General features: G+C 36.4%; 2 protein-coding genes across 4 annotated transcripts in view; both read right to left on the bottom strand.

Moving 5' to 3' along the window:
• Window positions 1-1056: 1056 nt before the first annotated feature.
• LOC306843720 (protein RD3-like) lies at window positions 1057-5725 on the bottom strand (the record flags this gene model as incomplete). Of its 2 annotated transcripts, XM_079375359.1 has the most annotated exons (4): window positions 1057-1693; window positions 2832-3185; window positions 3886-4158; window positions 5203-5725. In XM_079375359.1, 4 exons carry the CDS (start codon window positions 5244-5246, stop codon window positions 1552-1554), a joined length of 813 nt encoding a protein of 270 aa, XP_079231485.1. The 2 variants fall into 2 exon arrangements, with proteins under 2 accessions (XP_079231485.1, XP_079231486.1); XM_079375360.1 differs by lacking the exon at window positions 1057-1693 and having other exon boundaries at window positions 2828-3185; window positions 5203-5246.
• An 8763-nt stretch (window positions 5726-14488) lies between these two features.
• Window positions 14489-25958, bottom strand: part of rtn1b (reticulon 1b) — a 31830-nt gene continuing 20360 nt past the window's right edge. For both annotated transcript variants that reach the window (XM_079376296.1, XM_079376297.1), the window contains 6 exons: window positions 17268-17475; window positions 17055-17193; window positions 15957-16026; window positions 15767-15813; window positions 15608-15666; window positions 14489-15522 (listed from right to left, as the gene is read on the bottom strand). In XM_079376296.1, coding sequence (XP_079232422.1) covers window positions 15480-15522; window positions 15608-15666; window positions 15767-15813; window positions 15957-16026; window positions 17055-17193; window positions 17268-17475 — 566 coding nt within the window. In that variant the 3' untranslated portion in view covers window positions 14489-15479. The remainder of the gene's footprint in view (window positions 15523-15607; window positions 15667-15766; window positions 15814-15956; window positions 16027-17054; window positions 17194-17267; window positions 17476-25958) is intronic.

Here is a 25958-nt window from a genome sequence, read left to right as displayed (position 1 = left end):
TGTTATAAGAGACACGTTATAAGAATGACCCATAAAGTAACACGACACAAACAGAACTTTCAAGGACATTAATCATATATGCATAGACCAGCTCGAGAAAAATTAGCGATTTTAATATACGGAGTCATTAAGATGGTGACAAAAAGGCCAAAAACACTCAATATTTCACTGTCAGTATAAAACGAGTTCATGCCACGCTCAGTTCAGTTTAAAGATAACGCGTCACTTGAATGGCAAAAGGAACAACAGCTCTTTTCACCGTCTAATATAGAAACAAAATTATCGCAGAGATTATGAAAAATATTCCGCGATTCATGTGTACCATTCAAGTATCAAGCTTGAGCCATTAACCAATGTTGATGAATTTAAGGCGCTCAGCAAGGCCTTGTCATATTCATATATAGTCCAATAACCGAAACAAATAACGTTTTAAACGACAGGGAATCTTCTTGAAATGGTCAGTGCTTATTTAAAATATGCCAAGTGAAAACATATACATTTATTAAAAGAAAACATACTCACCTCTAGTATATAAGTGCACTGGACCACTCGGAGAAGGTCACTGTTCAGCGCGAGCTCAGTAGGGGAGACAGCGGAAGATCTCTTTGGATTTCCGCTTTGTAATTAAAAGCACCGGCACCAAAATAAACGTCCGTGTGTGAAAAAAAAATGTATTTTTGTAACGCTTAGACTTTTCGTTGTCCTCATTGTGTCTTCTTTAGACAGACTTAAAATGGGATTTTAAATTGGATGAAAATTTAATTAAATTAAATGATAAAAATGTTAGCACCACACAATCGATAGATAGATAGATAGATAGATAGATAGATAGATAGATAGATAGATAGATAGATAGATAGATAGATAGATAGATAGATAGATAGATAGATAGATAGATAGATAGATAGATAGATAGATAGATAGATAGATAGATAGATAGATAGATAGATAGATAGATAGATAGATAGATCTCAACCTTGTCTGAAAAACAAGAAAAATAGTATCTCATAAAAGTTGACTTGGCAACACTGGTGTGAGAAATGATAACTATAAAATACAAATTAAGTTTTATTAAAATTTAATTGTGCAGATATTTTACTGACAATGGACATGAGGATAACAATAAAGCAGGGTCCACAGAAGCAAAAAGATCAAATGAATCATGTTACACAAAAGTATCAGTATCTTTTCTCTCTTTTTTCACTGTAGAAGAGGCAACAACAAAAGTATATGCAGAAAATATAATAAGATGATATTTATGCAATATACTATATTTATTTTGCATCTGCAGGTTTTTGTGGTAATAAACACAGCGTCCACTCTAGAAGAGAATTTCACTTTGTCTGACCCAACACTTATTCAGCCGTCAAGAGTAATTGTCACATGTTGCTTTTTCCCTGTTTAACACTACTGTGAGATAGCTTTATGAACAGCCCTCACTGTGAACAACTACCAAAGCTGTACTTTGTCTGCCACCTTCAGTCCGTGCTACATGACAAACACAGTTCTGTCACTATATGATAAAAGACAAGAAAAGATAGCAACTGTGATCTAAAATGCATTGGAGAGGTGAGAGTGCAACTGTAGGTAGTTCATGGGTACATGCAGCAAGCAGGACCACTGATGAGCAAAGGCAGTGGTGCAATCTTCTCCCCTCAGGATAATCTCTGCTCTGTAATCCAGAAATATAACTCTGAAAAAAATGACAGATTAGGTTGGATATCTGGGTTGACTGCTCTGGGTGTATGTGCTTATGTGTGTGTGCTACTTTCAGTTTGATCATTAGCTGTAGACCCTGGAAAGCTACAGCACAAATAAAAGGTGTTATTGTAATTAGAAACAAATGCACATAAATACAAAGGCAGATCTAAAGTTAGATAACAATATTAATGCAATAATTCTAATAACATTAAATGATCAGAATGAAAATTCTGAAATTATTTACTCACCCTCATGCCATACCTATGTGCGTTTTGATGCTTTATTTTGTCCATACAAGTATTTATTTATTTTTAATTTTTTTTAAGAATGAATATGCTCTTGTCAACTATTCATAATGACCAAGCTCCAAAAATGGCAAAAAAGAAATATAAAACCACAAACAGTAGTCTAACTATAAATAGACACAATTTAAATAATAATAATTATAATATATTTATATAATTATAAACTATTTATTTTAAATAATTATTATGATGCTGAAAAAGTATGTCATATAACCCCCCCCCCCCCCCCCCCCCCATCTTTTTGATTGATTCTGAAAAGATATGGCTCATCTTCAAAATTTTAACATCACATACATTATCATATTAATCACTTTTGATCAGTCTAATTTACTGAAACTTGAGCACAGGATTTGATTTTTCAATGCAAGTGTAGATTTGTGTGAAGATCTGAGACCTAGGGAATTTGCAAACAGGGAAGACATAGTTGCATGGACTTTTCTCATGAGGAAACAGTTATTTAAAGGAACACTCCACTTTTTTGGGAAAATCCGATTCTGAATGGATTAAAAAACGGTAAAACTCAACTGTTTAACTCTTGGGGAGTTGTATAATGAGCCTATTTTCAAAAAAGGGGAGTGTTCCTTTAAGAGGTGGCGATTTCATATGAATTTGTAGGATGCGATTTGTATGAAAATGTATGATTTTTGGGTAAATTTAAAAGGCTTTACGTTAAGGTCCACCCCTAAACCTAACAATCAGCCAAATGCAAGCAGATCATACAAAAACATATAAATGAGAAATGAGACTACAAATTCATATAAATTAGCCACCAATTTGCCAAAACATAATGAGAACATGTTGAAAGTCTACAGTTAAGTGTCTCACAATGTGGTGCTGTAGGTCTCATAAGCAAAAGGATGGCAAAAGGGCAGACTCCAATCTCTGTGGATGGAGTAGGGGCAGGCGGCACGCAAATGTTTATCCACATAACTAGAAATAGTAGGAATTTCCTCCCTGTGCTTCCCTGACTCCTCTGATAAAGAACTAGATGCATTTCCAACAATGCAATTTCTGTCATTACTCTCTGTAGGTGGACTAGGAATTGTTGATGGAGCTGAAGGCGCTGAACGTCTCTGCACGCCGTCTTCCTGTCTCCTCAGGAAGTCTCTAAGAACTTGCTTGAAGACACCCACCAGTTCCCAGGGAGGGATGTCATTGTGGGCCAAAAGATCATGAAGCCTTGATGGAGCACAATAAAAAAAATAGTAAAATAATAAAGTAATATCACAGGAGCACAGTAATCACAGTTGTGCTGATATGTAGATCAACAGCATAATTGCGAGTGAGTACTGCTTTTGTATAGAGCCCTGCATGACATGAATAAATAAACAAATAAAAACAAGATACTGTGGCCACAGATTAAGAATTTGTTCCCTTATCTTTTAATTTGTTCCTTGATTATTGCGCCGGAATGAGAGTATAGTTCCTAGCCATATCGGCCTAGAAAATCTCAACTTTTAATTTTCCGTCAATCTTAGTACATGATGTAACTACAGAAGAGTCAAGTTTTAAATAGGAAAAATATTGAAACTCTTTGGTCATCTTTGAGCAAGATGCTAACGGTCTAATCAGATTCAATGATCAATGCTAAGCTGCGCTAAAAGTGCTACCGCCAGACCCGGAGATCGGCTGAATGGATTCAAAAACGGTAAAACTCAACTGTTTAACTCTTGGGGAGTTGGAAAATGAGCCTATTTTCAAAAAAAGTGGTGTGTTCCTTTAAAGGAGATATCTATATATTGTTTTGGATTTTTATATTGTAGCTATATGTGATTTTTTTTTTTGAGCATTTAAAGACCATTTTAGAGCATTTTAAGAACATTTGAAGAATACCTAGAAATTGAAGCAAGCAAGGCAAGAGAGCGAGATCTTGTTTTACCTGGAAAGTACAATGGCAGTGTGTGAGGGTGGGATGCGGCCACAGAGGCGCTCTAGCTGGCGGTGTTCAGAGGCAGGTATAAGGGCAAGCAGGCTTGGGTATGCTGGGGGGTGACGGTATCCCAGAATGCCACGGGAAATGCAGTACTGGAACTCCTTCTCTTGAATCTGAAGTACTCTTTGTTCCAGCTGCCAAAGCACCTCACGTAGCAACATCCGACCTGGCCCTCCACATCCATTTGTGTGGGGCCAACCTACATAAGGCATGGCTGAACTGTAATGTAGGGGCAATAAGAAAGTGTGTTGGTGTAACACGTGGATAAAACGCTCTATGCCAAAGTGACTTTCTTCTTTATATCATCATCCTAAATTAACTGTGACTGTTCATAAAGAGCTTGGTCTTCAGTAGACAGTCTTTCAGACTATATTACATCAAGCTGTGTACTGTAGTCCATCCTGAACTGGCAGTTAAGTTAATTCAGCAATGTACACCCCCCCCCCCCCCCCCCCCCCCCCATTCAAGCTAATGCTAGCATCCGCAGGACAGTTTTGTTTTATTTGTCAACCAACACATATAAATTTGATTATGATGGATAATTATGTAAATAAGCAGTGATAAACAACTGAGTCATGTTGAGAAAGCCTTAGAGAGCACTTCTGTTTGAAGAGCCATGCTAAAAACAAGCTAACCTATTTGACGGTCAGGCATAAAATGCACTTCACATCAATTTAGCATAGTATTACAAAGCACTTGACATTGCAGGCAAATTTCAAACCATGCCATGCTGAAAATAAATAAATAAAAAACAAACTAAGCTGCTGGTTGTGTTTAGGAAAATGGTAGCTGCATGGTTTCAAGCTGGTAAGGCTAGAAAAAAGTATAAGGTTAGCCGACTTGTTCCGATCTTGTTCCAAAACCACGTTTGTTTGACCAACTGTAGATGGATTGTTGGTGTTCCAAGATGGTCAGCCTAGATAATGACCAGCTAATCACCATCTTGTCCCAGTTAATTACCTTGGACCGGCCAACAAACAGCTTTTACCAGTTAAAATGTTTCAAAACATTAGACCTAAATTAAACGAAAAATGTTAAAATGGACAGAGATAGATAGAAATGGTGCTTTGAGAAAGACATAAGATTGAATGGAGAGGTACAGAAGAGGACAAAAAGCCAGGCAAATTGAAAATAGAAACAGGAGGAGACAGACAGAAAGGTGATGGATGGTGCAGAATTTACAGGAAATGATTCACCACAAAGCATATGGGTAAAGTTTGGCAACAGAAATGAAGAAAAATACAAAAAAAAGGAGATTTTTACCTTGTGGGTCTTAGAGGTTGAGGTCCATGATGCTTTGACTCCATCTGGTACCGCCAAATTACATTAAGTTATGCAAATAAAATATGTAAATGAAGCCAGACTGTCAGATATAGAATGAAAGGATACAAATAAAGCAACCTAAAGAAATAACAATTCTGGCAGAAGACAGTAAGAGAAACTAGGTGTTTGAACAAGAAGAATGACAATCGAGCTGAATCAGAGGAAAAGCAAAGAAAGAAAGAAGAGAGAGTATGTGCCAGTGACACACAGCTATGTGCGTATGACTGCGACGGCTAAAGTTGAGATGAAGAATGTGAAATTCTCCCCTGTTCACTGCAAATTGCCTTCTGTCTCTCTGCTCTGATAACCCAGCCCACTCTGACTCGCATGCCCTCAAACATGCATTAACACACACACACACACACACACACACCATTTCAGCTCATATAACAGAAATAACACTCAACACAAACACTGACAGATACGGTTTGAAGTATGCATCCTGCTTCCCATCTTTCAATACTCTGTCACACATCCTACAGTTTTTTATTCAGCTTGAATTTCATGCCTCAAAACCTGCCTAGGGTAAATCAGTCTGGGGTTCTTGTTTTCCAAAGTAAAATGCTTAATGCAGTGTGGCAGTCGGAGTAAAATTATCTGAAAAATGCACCCTGTGTCAGCATGTAATGTGACCCAGTGCCAAGGGGAATTATGTCAGTATACAAGGGAACAAAATGAGAGTTCCTGGTCTGCTCAACAATGTGACACGCACATGAATAAGCCTGTATTCTTGGGTGGAAGATAACGATTCTCACATCATGGATTCTAAATCATGGATTTATCGAATTAATACAATCATGTATTCAGTCTGAGAAGGTAATTGTAAAAATAAACCACTGTTTATGGTCTTAGAGATCCTTTGTATCTACTAAAAACAAAGTCTTGGGTGTGTGTGTGTGTGTGTCTGTGTTACACTTCACATTTGACTGGAATAGCCTACATGATTGTATATGATTTCTTTGCAACAAAAAAATATCCAGCACCATGAAAATCTTAATAAGACAATAAATATACATATTAACCTGCACTATATGAACTATATTTGGTACAATCATGGTTCATGTTTATGTGGATGAAAAGTGATTTTGCTCATTAGTGTTTGTCACAGATTGCAGTTGGTGTCCATATGGAGGCCTCTGGGAAGGCTGCAGGCTGGATGGTCTTCTGAGACTCATAATCGCAGCCCAGCACCTGGTTCTGGTTCTGGGTCAGGTCAGGGTAAAGCACCAGACTGCTGGCCATGCCACCTGCCCTATGAACATGCCATAATCCCAAAACACATCTAGATTACATGTGTAATACTAAAGTAGTGCAAACTGAAAAATATAAAACATAAGCAACATTGTTGGCAGCATGTATAACCACAGTCATTCTAACTTTTGCATATTTAAATAAAATATCAAAAGTGCTTTGAAAATGCATATGAGAAATTATTCCAGTGTTATAAAATAATATATTAGGGATGTAACGATGCACCCCATGCCAGTTGAATACAAATATGTGACGATTGAAATCGGTTGAGATGTTAAATGTATCGAGATACAATTGGGGGTTCATAGGAATGTATGTCTGAGGGGAATTGACTGTCTAAGATTGGATAGCATTTTCTTTTCATCTTGCCAGTGTATAATGCATATTAAAGCGGAGTTCATAAGCACTGCTTTCTTTACAGCAGCAACTAAGAAAACACCATATCGCCGCTGTTCCATAAGCGCCACCTGCTGGCAGAGAGTAAATTTGTATTCTCATTCAGCCTGTCTGCTGTTTTTGTTTTGTGCAGGTAATTTATGTGGTATAGTTTCACAAAACTAAAGTCAGAATTTTTTTTATTTGTTCAAATTTTTATATATATATATATATATATATATATATATATATATGGGGGGATATGGAAGAGAAATCATCATCACAATAATAATAATGATAAGTATGGCAGTTATAATTATGAAATTTAATTTATTAAAAAATATATTTTAAATTGATAAAAAATTATATATGTCACACTTACTGTGTCGATGAACACGCACAAAGACAAAGATGAAGATAAACAGTCTTTAATAAATTCACAGATAGGTAATTCCAAGGAAGGGTAGGCTACTGACACACAAAATATTAACGTTTAAGGCCCAACCAACTCAAACTGAACAGACAGGAACTTAAATACACAGACCAAATGAGGATAATTAACAAGACACAACTGAACAGAATGACAAAATCAAATCAATAACCATGACAACTAATGAGACGGTGAAGACAGTGTAAACAGAAAGTCCAGACAGTGTGATAGTGTGACAGTATATCATTTATTAGTTTATTTTTATTTTAGTAGGGGAATATAGCAGAGAAAACTCTCCCTAAAACACTTTCTTGAGGTCATCCTACATTGCTACAAATTGTGTTGCTTGTTATACTTCCTTTCCCATTCCTAAGATGTGTGCATGTGTACATATGTGTGAGTTGCAATGCAATTTGTATCTCTTCCTCACAGCCTGAGTATGAAAAGGTAGACCATGTCGGCAAAACACTTCACATCAGATCATTGTCCAGTTATTCCCCTACTGCAGACTCAGACATTAAGACATGACATCACCTGATGTCCAATTATTTCTGTCTACCGTGTCATGTTGTATTATTTTCAAGGAGTGTAGGACACACAGTCTTTCTTCAGTTCACTTTGTTCCTCTGTCTAGCAACAAAACACTTGGGCAGAGATTTGGAATAGCTGGGAACTTGCTGTATGTGAACTTTCAAACACAAAACTAATTTCAGTCATATTTGCGGCCCTTTTTGAACAATTCCCATCTTTAATTGTGAAATGTGTATGTTCCTTTTGTACAAATGGAGAAAGAAATTTGCTGGAAATGGCACAGGACCTTTCACTGCCCTCTCTAAAAACCCTCTGTACCCAGAGGTGATTCAGGCCATCACTGCAGTCAGTCTCAAGTCGTCAGACGGAGTGAATGTAGCAGCCCTGTCACACATACCCACATAGAACGAGGCTAATTGTGAGTGTCAGTCTGTGTTTTGAGGTGGGTGATGTCATTGCCACTGGCAGGGCGCCTGTTCAGGGACAGTGATGATTTGGGACGTGGCTGGTGTGCACACATCGATACACCAGAGGTCAGTGTGCATGCTTACATAAAGAGGGGCTTTATATTCTTTTATATTTTTTTAAATTGTCTTTACTTCAAGAATTATTGCAGCGAAAACACCTCAAACATGCATCTACAAACCACAATGTAACATAAATATTAATTACAACTATTTAACATGTGAACGATAGCAGCGAGTCTCTTCTTTCATCGCAATTTAGTTGTCATCCACCAAACACAAGCTGGATTTGATCACTGGCTCCACTCTCTGTTTCACAATAACTGTATCATCAAAACTTCTTTCTGTCATTGCCGTAATAGTGTCTGCCCTGCATCTGTCTCTCTCTCAGCATCAGTAATGCCGAAACTCATTAGATCACGCTTAGATGCTGTAACTGAGTCTTTCCTCTTATGCAGTACCTTTTGAACTCAACGACATAAAAAATATGCTGCACTCTAAGAAAAAAAGGTACAAAAGCTGTCACTGGGGGCATACCTTTTCAAAAGGTACACGTCTGTACATAAAGGGTACATATTGGCACCTTAAAGGTACATATTAGAAATGAAAGTGTACATATTAGTACCTAAAAGGTACAAAACTGTACCTTTGAAAAGGTACCGCCCCAGTGACAGCTTTTGTACCTTTATTTCTGAGAGTGTTTGGTCAAGCTCAGACACTTAAAATTGAATAATTATAGCTTGACTTTCACAAAAGAGAAAGGGTGTCCGGCATGCAGGTTTACATTATTTTATCAAACAGACTGATTGTTTTACAGTGAGCCAATACCAATATGAATTAATTGCTAACGTTTTCTATGTTTGTGCTCTTGTTTTCCCTCCAAAATGGTGTCATTTCCTAAAGGATGAAATTATGAAAGACCTGGCTTTTGTTAGTTAATTAGGATATTAGGTAAAAGTTGGATGGATATCAAAAACATGAAATGATGTCTTATTGAAACATTTAGATCAGAGAAAGGACATATTATATAATATTTTTCAGTGAACTATAACTTCTTCATTCTCGGTAGTAGGAATCTAAACTCACTTCTACAGGTTTTCTAAAGGGCTTTAGATGTTACAAGATGTTTAGAGAATTACTCTGCATTACTGCAAGGCATAAGATAAAAAAAAAAAGTTAGTAAAGGTTAGTACTGTGCTTCACTAGTGACTCCCAATCATCACACATACTACAAATTCTAATTACTATTTAAAATCCCTGTAAAGCCCGATATATGAAATAATAGTAAGATTTTAATACAATTTTAAAACATTTTTTTTAATACAATTTTGAAAATCATTTTTGAATATCATATTTGATAAATCAGCCTTTTATGGTCCATATAGTATGATATAGTGAGAATATGGAGCTCACGCAGAAGGGAAAAAACCACCAACATTTTATTCAGAGGCCTAAACTAATCAAATTATTTAAATGCTTTGTTTATTTTTATCAAAGCGTTGTTTTGATTTTAATTGTGGAACACAAAACATATAATGCAATGCAATACAATGATGTTTGAGAGATGTATTAAGGTTCCTCTAAAGATTCCTCATTTTAACATGATATATATAAAAAAAAAAAAAGTATGGATAATCAAGTAAACCTGCTTTGGTCCAGTAAATGTTCATATTAACAATATAAAAAATATAAAAAAATCACTAAAGACTGCACAGCAGAAAGACACATCAGCCACAACCTGAAGATGTTTTTAGAATGATACTAAAAGGCCTTTTAATTGCTAAAAAACAGAAACTATCAGAAGGCATGTACATTTTGTACAACAGGTTTTTCAGCAAACTTTTGATCAAGTTGATCATTTGGAGGCCTTAGACATTTGTGTATCAGGCTTTATGAGTAAGCCTATGGACGATTTATTGTATTCTTATGCGTTTTGAGATCCTTTAGTTTGTGAAAGGCACAAAAGAAACCAAATCTATTCTTATTGCTATTGGATTGGGCAGTGGTCTGTTAGAGAGAGAGAGCCAGAGGGAGTGTATGTGTGTGTGTGTGTGTGAGTGAGTGAGACAGACAGAGTGAATCCATTAGGCCTGTCTGACTAACTGACAGCCGCATGTCCTCAGGTGAACAGAGAGGTAAGAGTGTGCATTAAGAGTTTTATCTCTGACATCTCCGCTGGCTCTTTTATGATTACTAACCATTATGCCCAACATTCTTCAAAAGTCTATTTCCCTTCAAAGTTTTTTGAACAGCCCTTTATTTCTACCTTTCTCTAGCCATTTCTGTTCAAAAACAGTTCTGAACCTAATTAAAACTATAACCAAAATATAAATTTTGCATTATGTGGTATTGACAGTCACTTGTGGGGGTTTTCACAGTTACAAGCAAATGTTAAATACTGTACTCTGACTCTGCTAGATTAAAATAGTTTTGGGCACTGTTGGCTTTTTCACCTTGTCTTGAGGTGTATTTGACAAGGAGATATTGGTCAGTCATGTTGGGCTTTTGGTAGTTTGTGTTTGTGAGGGCACACTTGACCTTTGAGTGAGTTCCCAACATACAGACAGGCACCTCAAGGCCATCTTGCTGAACGTCACTGAGTGTGAGCAAGGTGAGAGAAAGGTCTTAAGATTTTAGAGACATGGAAACAAAATAAACACGAATAACTTATTTATTTACCAAATAGAGTAGCTCCAAAGGCCGCAAGGAATTTCACCTTTTATTTGTCGACTTGAGATTTGGTTAATTCTTTGAAAGCATGTAGCTCAATGTATTATATATATATATATATATATATATATATATATATATATATATATATATATATAAAACCTTTTCACCAAACTGCATTTTTACAATATAATAGAAGATGTTAATTAAAGCAATTTAACATGCATAAAGGGGTTAGTTTGGGGTCAGCTTTTTATTAATACTTTGATTCAGCTTATAGTAATGCTTCTTGAGCAGACAATCATCATATTAGAATGATTTCTGAAGGGCCATGTGACACTGAAGAGTGGAGTAATGGCTGTTGAAAATTTTGATTTGCCATCACAGGAATAAATTAAATTTTAAAATGTATTAAAATAGAAAAAACATTTTTTAAACAAATTTTTAAATCACAATATTACTATTTTTACTGTGTTTGTAATCAAATAAATGCAAGCTTGGTGAAGAATTAAAAATAAATAAGTAAAAAAAAAAAAAACATGGAATTTCAGTACTTTAATTAGTCAGTCTGACATCTAGTTAACTCTCAGAAAGCATGTAGTTGAATGTATCATGAAAAATAGACCTTTTCACCGAACTGCATTTTGAAATGATTTAGAAATTAAGGCCAAACCACACTTTGATTTTTCATTATTAACAAAAAAATATTATTTTCACATATTTGGCAGCAGAGGGCACCCCTTACTCAGCCTTTTCACTTCTCAGTTGTGTGCATCTATAGAGCATTTAACATCTTGTGGCTTCAATGTTTCTCAAATGAATGAGCTATAGACCCATTTGGGGCAACACTGAGTTGGAGGTCATGTATAAATGGCTCCTGACATGCTTTTACTAATATTGAAAAGATCCATGTTTCACATCAAAGAGTGCTGTAGCCTACTAATGTGGGACATAACTGCTGTTTATCTCCAAGAGCTCAGATGAGAAGACTGATTACTGACTGAATGTATGCTAAAGTAGGCTAGTTTGCCCAGAAATACAGCAGCACTGCAAAATGAACTTTTCTGGTTTTTCAGTTCCAGTATCTAAACATTGTTAAATATATAGGCTAGACATTTACTTGAAAAGAAAAATGGTGTGACATATAGGAAGTCTTGCTTTCCGATAGATCTGTATACAAATTAAGTGAGTACTTGCTTAAAGCAACTGTTTTAAAGATTTTTACCTTCAACTATTACTTTCAAAGTCATTCTGATGATACACTGACTTCTAATAATGCTTCTGTTTGTTTCCAGTGCTCTAACGGTACGAAATTACTTGAAAAAGGCAGATTGTTTTACGATAATGCATGTGGACAGCTATGCTCAGTAATTACGACAGGCCTTTTAAGACAGGGGTGGATCAGCCAAGTCAGAATAATAAACTTGTTCTAACAAATAAGACAATTTTTATTTTTCTGAACTGGCCTAATTTTGATAAATGTCTGAGAAAACAAGATTTCATATCTTATGTCATTTTGCTTGTCAAGTATAGGTTCAGTTAAAAGCCTACGTGTAGCCTACAGGAAAACAAGACAAAAATGCTACATAAGAAAATCACTTTTTGCAGAATAATAGACTATATGAAATGAAACAACTTAAATTTCAGTCTGGCTTCATAAAACTAGTGTATAGACACTGAAATGTGATATCATCTGATGACATGGCAACCTTTAAGAGGTTTTTATCAAATTTGAACATTGTTTACAAATAAAGAACACATAGTGGAGCAATAATTTCCTGTTTTGGTGATCACAACTCACTTCCAGCCCTTCGGATGCTGAGCACCGCACCCACTGTCAGCAAATTTCCTATTGTCCCTTCACAATGGTCCTACCCCACCCTCCCTGCCTCCCTCCCGTTTCGCCCGTATTTTGGGGTGCGACACCGCCTCTCTCTCCTCTCTCTGAGGCGCAGTTCTCTGTCTCACCAGCAGAGGACTTGAACAGCTCATCAGAGAAAGCCTCATAGTCATCTATGTTTAATAAGCTGTTTTTGTTCTCCAGAGACAAAGGTTTTTTTTGTTTTGTAAAAATGCAGAAACTTTTCTGTTAGGGTTAGCTGACTGTATTTATAACTAGCTTATAAAAACAACTGAAGTCTATGCAGTTTCTCCAGGTAGATACCTAAGCAAACGTGTGCGAGAGAGAGAGAGAGTGTGTGTGTGTGTGTGTGTGTGTGTTGCAAGTCATCCCTGCGAGCGGAAACAGCGCTGTTGTCCAAGTCCGTCCCAACTGTTCCTGGGGCGAAGATACTGCATTTGGACAATAGACAGGTACACTGGGTACACCCAACAGTGCCTGCTGACAGATGGGCAGCGTCCTAATTTAAGAGATTCATTATTCATATATAACACAAACATCACTGATAGGTAGGCTACAATTGCTTGCTGAAATATAGCACTACTTTGAGAGTATTTCTAATTCTTGTAATAAGAAGGCTTGTTGAAATTTGTAAGCTGTTTAATATTTTCCTTTGAATGCAATGTGTTTTATTTTATTTTATACCCCTATCTAGTAATTTATTTTTGTTTTAATTGTTTTTATTTAATTTTCTTTTTATTATTATTATTTTGTATTTTTGTACTGTAACTGCTTTTTATTGTTTGACAATGTTCATAATAATAATAATAATAAAAGGTAGGCTTTCCCCAACTTCCTCAGAGTTATATATTCTGCTCTACATCTTTCCCAGTTATATAAAGTAAAATGTTTAATCCGTCATGCTAGTAAACAGTTCTTATCATTGTTACTGTAGGCTACACACACACACCCCACACACACGTTTGTTTTTGTGAAAAGTGGGGACATCCCATAGGCGTAATGGTTTTTATACTGTACAAACTGTATGTGCTACTGCCCTACACCAACCCTACACCTAAACTTAGCCCTCACAGGAAACTGTGCCTTTCAACCTTCCCCCAAAAAACTCTGTATGGTGTATAAGCGTTTTGAAAAGTGGGGACATGGGACAATGTCCTGAAAAGTCACCTTCACCTTGTAATACCTGTCATATCTGTGTCATTATACAAATTTACAAACACACACACACACATATTTACATACATACATACATATAAGTGCATCTAAAAAAAAATTGAATATCGTGAAAGTTATTTTTTTGTAACTTATTTCAAAAAGTTAAACTTTCATATATTCTAGATTCATTACATATAAAGTAAAACATTTCAAAAGTTTTTTTGTTTTAATTCTGATAATTAGAGCTTACAGCTCATCAAAGTCAAAAATCCAGTCTATTGTTCAAAGCTTGATCATGTTGTGTAGGCTAATTGTTGTTAATACATGATTTAATAAAAACAGTTTAAGTTTGATAATTTGCAGTTTTGTTCTAAATGATGACTTTCAAAAATATTCAATGGTATTAACCTTCCCACTCGTTATAGCACCCCTGCATAGCATCACTGGTTACGACAATATTTAAAGATGAAAGATGAGCCATAAAGAAATACATTTAAGAACATTTATTTTCACATTCAGTATTGAGTACATCTTAAGTGCAAATAGTTAAGAGTCAATGGCTAAAAGAATGAACAACACTTAACATAGTACAAATATTGACAGATTCTAGCTGGCAATCACTCACTGAAGCTTCCTTCTCCTCCCTCTCTTTTGTTTTGTATCATTTAAAAAAAAAGAAAGATCAATGACAGCACCTAAAAGCATGAGTCTCTGTAGCGGAGTCCTACGAAAAAGAAACATACTGTAATGCTACGAGTGAGCTGACCATATCTAATCAGAACATTGCTAAATAGTTGCGTTTGTGCCCAGATATCATGAACCTCATGATCCATGCGTCTAGCTGACAATGACGGCTATGTTAATTATGTTCACAGATATAATGATGGAAGAGGAAAAGCCCCACCCAACGCCCAACACACAAAAAAGCTTTTTTTTTCCCAAGAAGAGAGTGTCACTGGAGAGCAATAAAGCTGGAGAGATCCTTCACATACTACAGAGATTTTCAGCACAGCTGAGAAAGCACACAAACTTAAAAGATAAAAAGAGAATTCATCAGCACTTAAGACTCTTGACTTCATGCACTTTATGAGCAACACATCACACACAAAAAAAAAAAAATCACATCTAGTCTTTTTGCCAAATTTGAATTATATGTTTCAAGGTTACTTCTACAATTCATTGAGTAGTTGTACTTCTGTCTAGATCCTGATTTGAGGGACAGCACGCTTTTTTTCTTTTTTTTCTCTATGGTTACAAGGCGAGGATGGGACTTCTCCTGCACAGCTCAGCCGTTGCTCTAGATGTCACAATGTGTACAAAGTAGAACCATGTTCCAGTGATGTTTATTTGTGTCTGATTTCTGTGTGTTTGTGTGTGTGTGTGTGTGTGTGTACAAAGAGGAACCCTTGATCATCTTTCAGCTCTCCCAATAATGGGGCATTCAGGGGGTCATAACCTCCTAAAGGGGGCTCTGTGGGGCCTATTCAGCCTTTCGTTTGGCCCCAGGAATCTTCTCCTGGATCCTGTATCAAAACACACATTCATATTATATTATACATATTATGTTATATTATATTATAATAATAAATGCTTAAAACGAGTACTTACTTTCCTACCACAGAGTTGACTTGGGTTCTTATTAGGTCCAGATACTGATCAATCTGTGCCTAGAGACAGAGAAAGATTTAAAAAGTGAGTCATTGTAGTCATAGTGCTTATGAATTATAAATGATTCTGTAGTCATGGTAACAATGGTGCCACTCTGACCTGGTATTTCTCATAGACCACAGGCATCGAGAACATGGACACCACCACTGAAGCAAGATGCAATGTAAATGTTAAAAAACGGGACAAAAGAGTGCATAATCTGTAACTGCAGTAGCCTGCCATTTAAAAAGCATCCATTCATCTATAATTCAAATCACATGTGTATATGGAATCAAAAAAAGGTGCTCACCCATAATAAGAAGAGTGAGTCCATTGAAGAGGGCTCCCACATAGGTCAGCAACCACATCAGCACTGCAAACTTGAGTCAAACAAACACAACCAGCAGTTCATACACACAAATACTGTATGCAGGTGTCATATGATTTAAGATGCTTTTCTGTGCCAGTACTGTGACAAACTAAACTAATCGCTAAACTATAGGATTGTAGAAGTCCATAAAGTGTTAAACTGCGCTATACTAATTCTTAATGTACTACTATTATTGTTTATGTAGCTCATAGGTCACCAATTAGTAAACAACACTTATGATGCATTTCTTATTGATACAAATTTTGTAACTGACAACCTTAAAATTTACAAAGAACATTCGTGAAATGCATAGATACTCTAAAATTCTAAATTTTGAGGTCAGTAAGATTTTTTGTTTAAAAAAAAAAAGAAATTAATGTTCAGTAAGGATGCTTTAAATGTATCAAAGGTGACTGTAAATACATTTACATTGTTATAAAAACATGCTCTTTTGAAATTTCTATTTATCTAAGAATTCAAAAATGTATTCCACACAATAATAAACCTAAGCAGCACAACTGTTTTCAACATAAGAGAAAATTAAAAATATTACTTCAGCACCAAATCATCATATTAGAGTGATTTCTGAAGGATCATGTGACTGAAGACTGTAGTAATGATTCTGATAAGTCAGCTTTGCAATCACAGGAATAAATTCACATTTTAAATAATTTTAAAATGTAACATTTAAATAAAATGTTAATTAATTAGGTTTAAATTACACTATAATAATTCACAATTGTACTGTTTTTACTGTATTTTTGATCAAATAAATGCAGACTGGATGATCGTTAAAAAAAAAAAACATTTTAAAAATCTTACCAACTCCAAACTTTAGTAGTGTACAGCAGGAAAGTAGTGCAAATGCTTTGTCATGCGTGCTGTATCTATGTATGAGCAACCTATTCAAATCCACCCTAATGTAATTCCTTTCTCACCTCCCATTATTTCTAAACTTTCCTGTTAGGTATCATTTTAAGGAAAATTTGTCAGCTAACTGAATAACCCCAGTGTAGATTAAATTGAACAGAGGGTCACCTTTAGTGAGTCCACCAGATCCTGCACCAGAAACAGTCTGCGCAGTTCTTTCAGTGTGCTGTTGATATAAAACTGGGCGTTTTCTGCGTACTTCTGCATCTGATCATGGGACAGTGACATCTCCACCTCCAGATAAGCTCTGCATCCGCAATAAAACAATGTTAGTAACTGATCGAGTGACACACACAGTCTGTGCAAACAGAGCAGGCTTACTTGAAGGGATGTCCCTCATCAGTTTTCTGCACAGCCTGCAGCACAGACTTGTAGACTCTGAAGCTGACGGTCGCAGAGAGGGTGGCCAGGGCCAGATAGGCCACCACGCTGACCACACTGAACTGCGTCAGAGAGAAAAACAGTAGCAGTAAACTGCCAAATACCAGCCCGCTCTGCTTCAGGTTCCGCCAGTACAGCAACTCCATCACTGGATGAACAGAGAGAGAAAGAAGATCAGGTGGGGTCAAAATCATGCAGATAGGATGGGTGGTAGTGGTTTACAGTAGGCATAAATCCGTTTATCATTGATTGTTTTAGGATCCACAATTCAGCATCCACTGAATGGCATGACCTATGATGATGTAACATCTAGAATCACTCTGAATCAGCGCTGAGTCAGAGATAACACAATTAGAAATGATTACACAAACAGACAAGAGTGTGTTCAAATATATGCCTGGATTCAGCCGGCAGAATGAGACAGAAGGCTTATGTCCAAATATGTGTATGTCCCTGCTTCATTATATGCAAAAAGAAGTCAAATGAGCAGAATGTCTGAATACTCTTTATTTGTGACAGAACAGGCAAAAATACAATATCTGCTTCAGATTCTGAAGTGTAAACCAGTGAATACTTTGTTATGCCATAAGACCATGGGAGCAGAGGAGATTATAGGGATAGATCACCCTCATGTCATTCTGATATGTCTTACTTTCTTCTGTGGAACATAAAAGAAGATTTTTTTAAAGACTTTGTTTGTCAATATAATGGAAGTTAATGGTAACCACAACTGTTTTATGTTCTAAATTATCTATCTATCTATCTATCTATCTATCTATCTATCTATCTATCTATCTATCTATCTATCTATCTATCTATCTATCTATCTATCTATCTATCTATCTATCTATCTATCTATCTATCTAACAACTATGTTGGCATTGCAACATAATTCCTAAAACTCCAAAACAACAATAAAAAGTCAACTTTACAATTTTATCCAGATTTACTAAAGAGGGCAAATTAGTGTGAGACTGAAATCCCATAAAAGTGCCAATGGGAGTGTAAAGTTCTGCATTTCCACTATGACCAACACAACAATCTACCAAGAGCAGTGCAAATTAGCATAGGGTTGCAAACAAGCAGAGCTGATCGTAATCACGTGTGTGCAATCTACTAATGAGACAGGGGCAATGTGGGTTAAGACATGCTTTTTTGGGTGTTAAATAACGGCACAAATACCAGTAAATCTTAGTAAATCACCTTGAATTAATCATTTAAATACTCTCCTCCCAGAAATGTTGTATCTGAAAGGGACACTCCAACAAATGCATAGCCTATTCCAGTGGTTCTCAGACCTGTCCTGGAGTACCCTCAGCCTTCAACATAACTTCTTTCCCTTTAATCTATTTTTATTTAACAATAATTGTATTTCAAATGTGTTATAAATTCACTATGAAAGCAGTCATAGTAGTAGGAGTCACAAGAAGAAAATAATAATAATTTCATCATCTACTGTCAGAGCAATGCATGTCTTTCCATGTCTGTCTCTGTGGCCTTTCTGCACAAATTCTCAGAAACATTAAATTCTGGCCAAATGACAGCATGGTGGCCATGGCAACAGACTGAAACTAGGTGCACAGATCTGGCAGTCCATGGTGCCTCTTTTCAAATGTTATATCCATCTTTAATCTGCCAGACCAAATGTGACAGTAATGCTATAATTGTGTCTGAAGCCTAATGTCTGAATTGTACTATACATAATGGTCATTTAATAAGCAGGGTTTTAATGCAGGCCAATAAGATGGTATAATTTCAGTCTTACAACAAACGGGACTAAAGGCAAAGTACACCCAGAAAAATGAAAATTCTGTTATCGTTTACTAAGCCTCATGTATGATATTACTTTTTTTTCTTCTGTAGAGCATAAAAGAAGATAATTTGGGAACGTCTCTTTTTTTTTTTGTCCTTTTGGTAACCTAAATGGTTTGGTTACAAACATTCTTCAAAACATTTCCTTTTGTGTTCTCCAGAAGTTTGGAAGAACATGATGGTTTCATTTTTTGGGTGAACTTTGAAGAATGCATAAGGTCATAAGGACAGCGCATAAGTGTGCTTTTTTAAAACATTTTGAACAGGTCTTAAAATAGTTTAATCTAAAACCAATAGGCTAGATTTAATTTTTCCTCTACTTGTAAACACCATTACCTTCATTCTAGCAGCTTATTAAGTGTTTTTAAAGTTAAAAACCTGAAAAGCCTTACAATGTCATAAAACTTTTCTTGCATTGTCAAAAAAAAATTCTGCGCATAATTAGTGCCTTGTTGCAGCTACATGTACTCGCAGTGATTTACAATGTGATTTAATTGATCTGCAATATTTAACTGACATGCCAAAAGACCCAGGATTCTGTCGTAAATAAATATGTGGTAACACTTTAGTATAGGGACCAATTCTCATTATTACCTATTTGCTTATTAGCATGCCTATTAATAACCTATTGGCTCATTTGGCTGTTTATAGTACTGTGGCGGGAGGAGCAAACGACAGACACAGTGGGTGTGGCGTCGAGCATCGGAGAGGTTTTTATTAAACAATGAAAGGTAAAATAAAGTGTCCAAAGGGGGAAAAGTGTCCAAATAAACGGGGAATCTGGTGTCCCCGTGGCGGCGGCGTCTCTTGCGCGGCTTCTCCAACTCCTGGGTTCCCGGCGCTTCTGGGGGATTCGATGGCCCGGCATCCTGGCCCGTTAGCCGTCTCACGGGTGCGGCAGTCCTCCTCCTCGACGCACCCTTTCTGGACCCACGAGGACACCAGCGTGCATGCACGGGGAAGAGACCGGTCTCCCGAGGAGAGGCGCGCTCGGCATTTAACGGCGGCGGTGATGAGGCTCCATTCACATCAGGTGCGCCTCATCACACGCCGCCAGCCGTGGCTATCCAGCACCCCTCCTCTCTCGCACACCCACTCCCGTCGGGAGCCTGGTGAAGGGCGGCGAATACGGGACGGGGTGGTGATGATAGAAAGGGGGGGAGGCAGCCGACTTGTCACAGTACTTATAAAGCACATATTCTGCATGACCATATTCTACATCCTTAATCCTACCCAATACCTATACTTAACTAAGACTAACTATTAATAAGCAGCAAATTAGTAGTTTAAGGAGCCAAAAGCCATAGTTTATGACGTTTATGGTTTGTTAATAGCGAGAATTGGACCTTAAAATAAAGTGTGATTATTAATATATTTAATATCATACCAAATTTAAATTTAAATGTAAATTTATCTTAAGGATTTTTAGGTATTTTACTGAGAAAAGGATAGAAAATAAGCATAAAACAAAATAAGCCTAAAGTGGAGTTAAGGATGTTGAGATATTTTTACTGTAAAAAGACAAAAATGCTGATTAAGAAAATTATTATTATAATTTTCTAATGTCATTAAATAAAATAAAATTAAATAAGCAAATGTAGAGATGTTTATGCTTAAAACAAATCTTAATATCTGACCCAATTTTGCTTCTCACAAAAATGTATCTTAAGGATGTTTAGGTATTTTACTGACAATAATACAAAAATAAATACATATACTGATGTTACCAGTATTAAAAACCTGAAAGCCGTAAGCTCGCAAACATAAATTTCCTAGCATTGCCAGGATTTTTGTGAGCATCATTACTGTATTGTTGTCCACATTGTCACAGCTATATACTGTGCATTACGTGATTTAATTGATTTGCAATATCTAACTGACATGCCAACAGACAACTGGGGGCAAGGATTCTGTTATAGTCGCATAACATCAATCCACACCCATTCCAAACCTCTTGCTTCTGAAGCTCTTTATTTTCCACCCAATTTAAGATGATGCAACATAGAGACTGAACTCAAGAGATTAAAAAATAAGCAGTTTATCTAGCTCATAATTATAACCTGATAGCAGCATGTCACTGTAATCTCAGGTATCTAGCGGAGATTCATGGTCTAGACAGAGTCCTGTCATACTCACTGCCTGAAAACTAGAGCATTATTTTGGGCTGTGCTAAGTTAGAGCTTTTCCTATGGATCCCAACAACACCTCGGTGGGATTCTTTGTTTGTGTTAGGTGTGGCAGACCCTCCTTTATGCAATATGCAAAGCTTTATGCGTCATAACTCTATAGCTCATTTTAGCCAGTGATCAATATTCAGTCCTTTTCTATGCATCAGAGGTTAACAAATGTATCTCTACTTATTTTCAGGTGCAATCGACACAATAGGACACTTGCTCATTGCGCCCACTCTTTCCCAGCATGCATTGACACATGCTTGTTTATGGGGTCATTACGGTGAGCTTTGTATAAAATGTGTCGGTGTGAAGTTGGCAGTTGAGCTCTGAGATGAAGGGAGCCGGTCGCCACGGAAACTGAAGAGATGGGTGCAGTGGAGTGAGCAGTGATGCAGTTGCCATAGCGATGGAGCTTGCCCACCCACCGAGCGCTGCCTGCCAGACAGAGTAATAAGGTGCTGATGACATGATGGGGGAGGGGAACAGGAGGTAACACTGCTATGACAGACACACAAGCAAAGACCTTCTTGCTAAAACACTCCACTGCTGACTACAACATGCTCCTCGTTCATGCAGGACCTTCGCTTTTTATCAAGCTAAAGGACAACCGCTAACAACCGTCCGGACCTTGGGGGCAAGAATGGCTAAAAATAGCTAGCGCTGTGTGACTGCACTGGAAATAATTTCCTTAATCATTTTTGGTCTTGTTTTCCAGTATATACTTGAGAAGTAAAATTGTGTAAGATGTTAAGACTTGTTTTTAGAGAATATATAAAGAATTCTGCTTATTTTGCATACTGTAAAATTGGCATTTTATTTCTTGTTTTAAGTAAATTTAATCAGGGTTGGTCTTTAAAATGTCTTAATATCTTACTCAATTTTGCTCCTTAAATAAATATATCTTTATCTTATTTCAAGGATGCGTATTTTACTGCAAAAAAGACAAAAATACTTATTATTATTATAATTATTTATTTATTTATACATTATTATTTTTACTTTGCAGTGATAAATTAAATAAATAAATCTAATATCTTACCCAATTTTGCTTTTCAAGTAAATTTATCTTAAATTTTATGTTGTATGTTAACATATTTTACTGAGAAAAAGCTTGAAAATACAGACATTATCAAACAAAATATGTACATTCATGTTGCTTTAAGGATGTTTAGATATTTTTGTAAAAAGAAAAAATATACAGATGAAGAAAAATACTATTATTAAAAATATTATTATTATTTTGTAGTGTGGTAAATAAATGAAATAAGTTAAATAAGTAAAAAAGAAAAGTACGTTTAGTGATGTTTAAAATCAGAAAACTGATCTTAAGGTATTTTACTGACAAAAAAAAAAGACATTTTGTGTAAATCCCAAGTTCTGTCATGAAACTCTAGATGGCGAAGTCTAACAGGGCAAACTCATCAAAATGACATCATTATCACGTGGCACAGCTGATTGGTTCTTTTTGTATCAGCAGCCAATGAGTTTGCGGTTCAACATTCAAATACTTGGCTAGTGCTTGTTGTAGCAGTTGCAGTGCGCTTCAGGAATCCTCCACCTTCCCCAGCTCCACCTGTATAGATCTGACTGCAGCAGCAGTATAGCAGATCGATTCCACCAAGACCAAACACTTTAACATTGTCATGTACATTAGCCTGCTAAACTCTCCAAGAGTTTTTATAGGAAAACAAAAATATGGATTTTACATTTTTTTCTGCAGTGCGGTAATAAAATAGATGGATGCTTTCAAATACTAGGCTGAACATGGGAACAGGAACTTTATGAGAAATATGTCAACATGATCCCCTAAAATTTGAGATGTAGTTTGAGTTTGAATTTAAGTTTGAGATGTAGCAGGACAGTGATCTAAATCTAACTCAGGTGGGATTCAAATAAAACCCATGTAGTCTTAACTTCACTCTCAGAAAAAAGCTATGACAGCTGTCACTGAGGCAGTACCTTCTCAAAAAGTAAATTTGTGTGCTTTTTAGGTATTAATATGGTATTAATACACTTTAGGTATTGATACGTACCTTTAAGATACCAATATGGACACCTTTGAATAGGTACCATCCTGACAGCTTGTGTACCTTGTATTCTGAGAGTGTTGTATAACTTCTCACAAATAGGACTACACAACAGAGCATGCTGTAGGCTTACATAATACATACCGTACCAGAAAAGAATACTTACAGACAGGCATAAACAATTTATTTATAAACAATATATGTGTATACACTACAAGCCTGAATGCTGATTGTATAGTTCTTTTAAAGTCATGCTCCATGGCCTGCTCTTGACATCAGTGGATCATACTCCTAAAACAAAACGATCACTTCAGATAGCCTATGACTAACATTATCACACACTACACACTAATCTGGATGACAACAATCTTGGCATGGGACAAGGAGCTCCAGAAAGACAGAAGCAAATAACATTTCTCTGCTAGCAATAATAAAAGCTCTTTGAAAGAAGTGTCACATGCTATGACATCCCAAACAGCCCCCAGATAAACATACAAAATGGGCCCGGTAAAACAGCGAAGAAAACATTATGGATGCCACAATGAGACAGAAAGAGATTCAAAAGTCAGCAGTAATTAATGGCTTAGTTTAATCACTCTCTAGACTGGTTCATCATACTGCCCTATATGGGACAGCATAAGTCTATAGGGCATACATGTATACGCTTACAATTATAACACAAGTTAGATTTGAAATATTAACTGCTAGCTAGCATGATAAAACTCTGCTGCATAGGATCCTTCCTATCCTAAATCAGTCCCCCTCCGAATCCACTTTGCTGACCTAATCCTGCATAGACTATTACGCAGCAGAGCCCGCATCAGAAAGTACACATTGAGGGCACAAAGGGGGCACTCCTGAGCTCTTTCTAAAACCTAAAATGTCTATTGGGATGCTTTGCAGTCTTGTGCACTTAAACATAGACACTGAGCTACCAAGACAATAAGACCACAAGTACATGTCATTTGGGATGTGAATATGCATAATATGAACTGGTTCATATAAAAATGAAAATTCTGTCACCATTTGCTGGCTCTCATGTTGTTTCCAATGAACACAATTCAAGATATTTTGAAAAATGTCTTTTTGTGTAATAAAAAGTGACATTTTGGACCCCATACAATGAAAGTTACAATGACATTTATTAAGGGGTCCAAAACAGTTGAAACATTATCTTCTTTTGAGTTCCACAGAAGTAAGTTACACTCTTAAAAATAAAGGTGCTTCGCGATGCCACAGAAGAGCCTTTTTGTCTAAATGATTCCATAAAGAACCGTTAAAATCTTTTTGTTTCATAAAAGTTTCTTTGTGGCAAAAGAAGGTTCTTCAGATTATAAAAAGGTAAAAAGAGATTGTTCTATGGCATCACTGTGAAGAACCTTTTGAAGCATCTTTATTTCTAAGAGTGTACAATGAGGTTCTATATTATTATGGGATTTGCCATGACAGTATGTTTGATGTGGATATTCTGACCCACAGAAAGGACCACCACAAACAACTGAAGAACCAACACCAAACAACTTTCTCAAATTTAATTATCACATAGTGATGCGCCTTGTAATTTCACTAAGCAAATTGGGTTAAAAGGGGATGAATACTCAAAAATAGACCTTCGACCTACATACACTCTTAAAAATAAAAGTGCTTCACTAAGCCATAGAATAACCTTTTTGTCTAAAAGGTTCCATAAAGAATCTTTAACATCCGAAGAACCTTTCTTCGTTCTTTGTGGTGAAAGAAGGTTCTTCAGATTATAAAAAGGTAAGGACGAGATGGTTCTTTAAAGAACCTTTGACTGAAAGGTTCTTTGTGGAACCAAAAATGGTTCTTCGCTTGAAGAACCTTTGAGTGTAAAACTGTCGTTGTAGTGACACCTAAAAAAAAGGCTAAATAGGATGTTCTGCAACATCCTACTCTGATCACAATCTAAAAGATGATACGGATCCAGGATCATAGACACTGTGCTGAGCCTAGCTGTCAAATGCCTCTTATCCTCTGAATAACCACTAGTGTTTAACACATCTTGAATTCTAGGTTCAATATTTCCAGCGTAGGTTTATACATCGTATAAGAATATCTGAACCTAATAACTGCTATAAAGGGTTTTTATGAGGTGGGATGTAAGTTGGAACGTACCATTCTTATCTAATCCAATCGGTTCCCAGTTTTTATTATTAAGAATGGCACTATAACTGACTAAAACATTTGTCAATTTGAGGAGATCATATCTGTTTTATGATTTGCAGTTAATGGAAGAACTGACAGAGATCATTTTGGCCTAGTACCAAATGACCATCAAGACAGTAGCGGCTAATGTGGGGATTCACGCCACGGTTTTGACTAAACCGCATACTTGAGAGAAGACTGTGAGGAGAAACAGAAACTGCTGACTTAAGAAAAGCCAGCCCCTTTCCTGCAGTTTGACTTTATAGCATTGAATCAATACATAGAGGACACAGATATTAGCAAACCTGAGCCAACAGGCATGACTAAAGGAAGAAATAGCAACAGAATACACAACCCTGTGCTGACACAGGCACATCCTCATCAAACAGTACAGCATATTTGCCATTTACAGCATTAAAAAGCGAGAAAGCTTTGTTTTTATCATCTTCATA

The sequence above is a fragment of the Barbus barbus genome, assembly GCF_936440315.1.
Source record: "Barbus barbus genome assembly, chromosome: 24".
NCBI classification, from domain to species: domain Eukaryota; kingdom Metazoa; phylum Chordata; class Actinopteri; order Cypriniformes; family Cyprinidae; genus Barbus; species Barbus barbus.
This window is presented reverse-complemented; position numbering and strand designations above follow the sequence as displayed.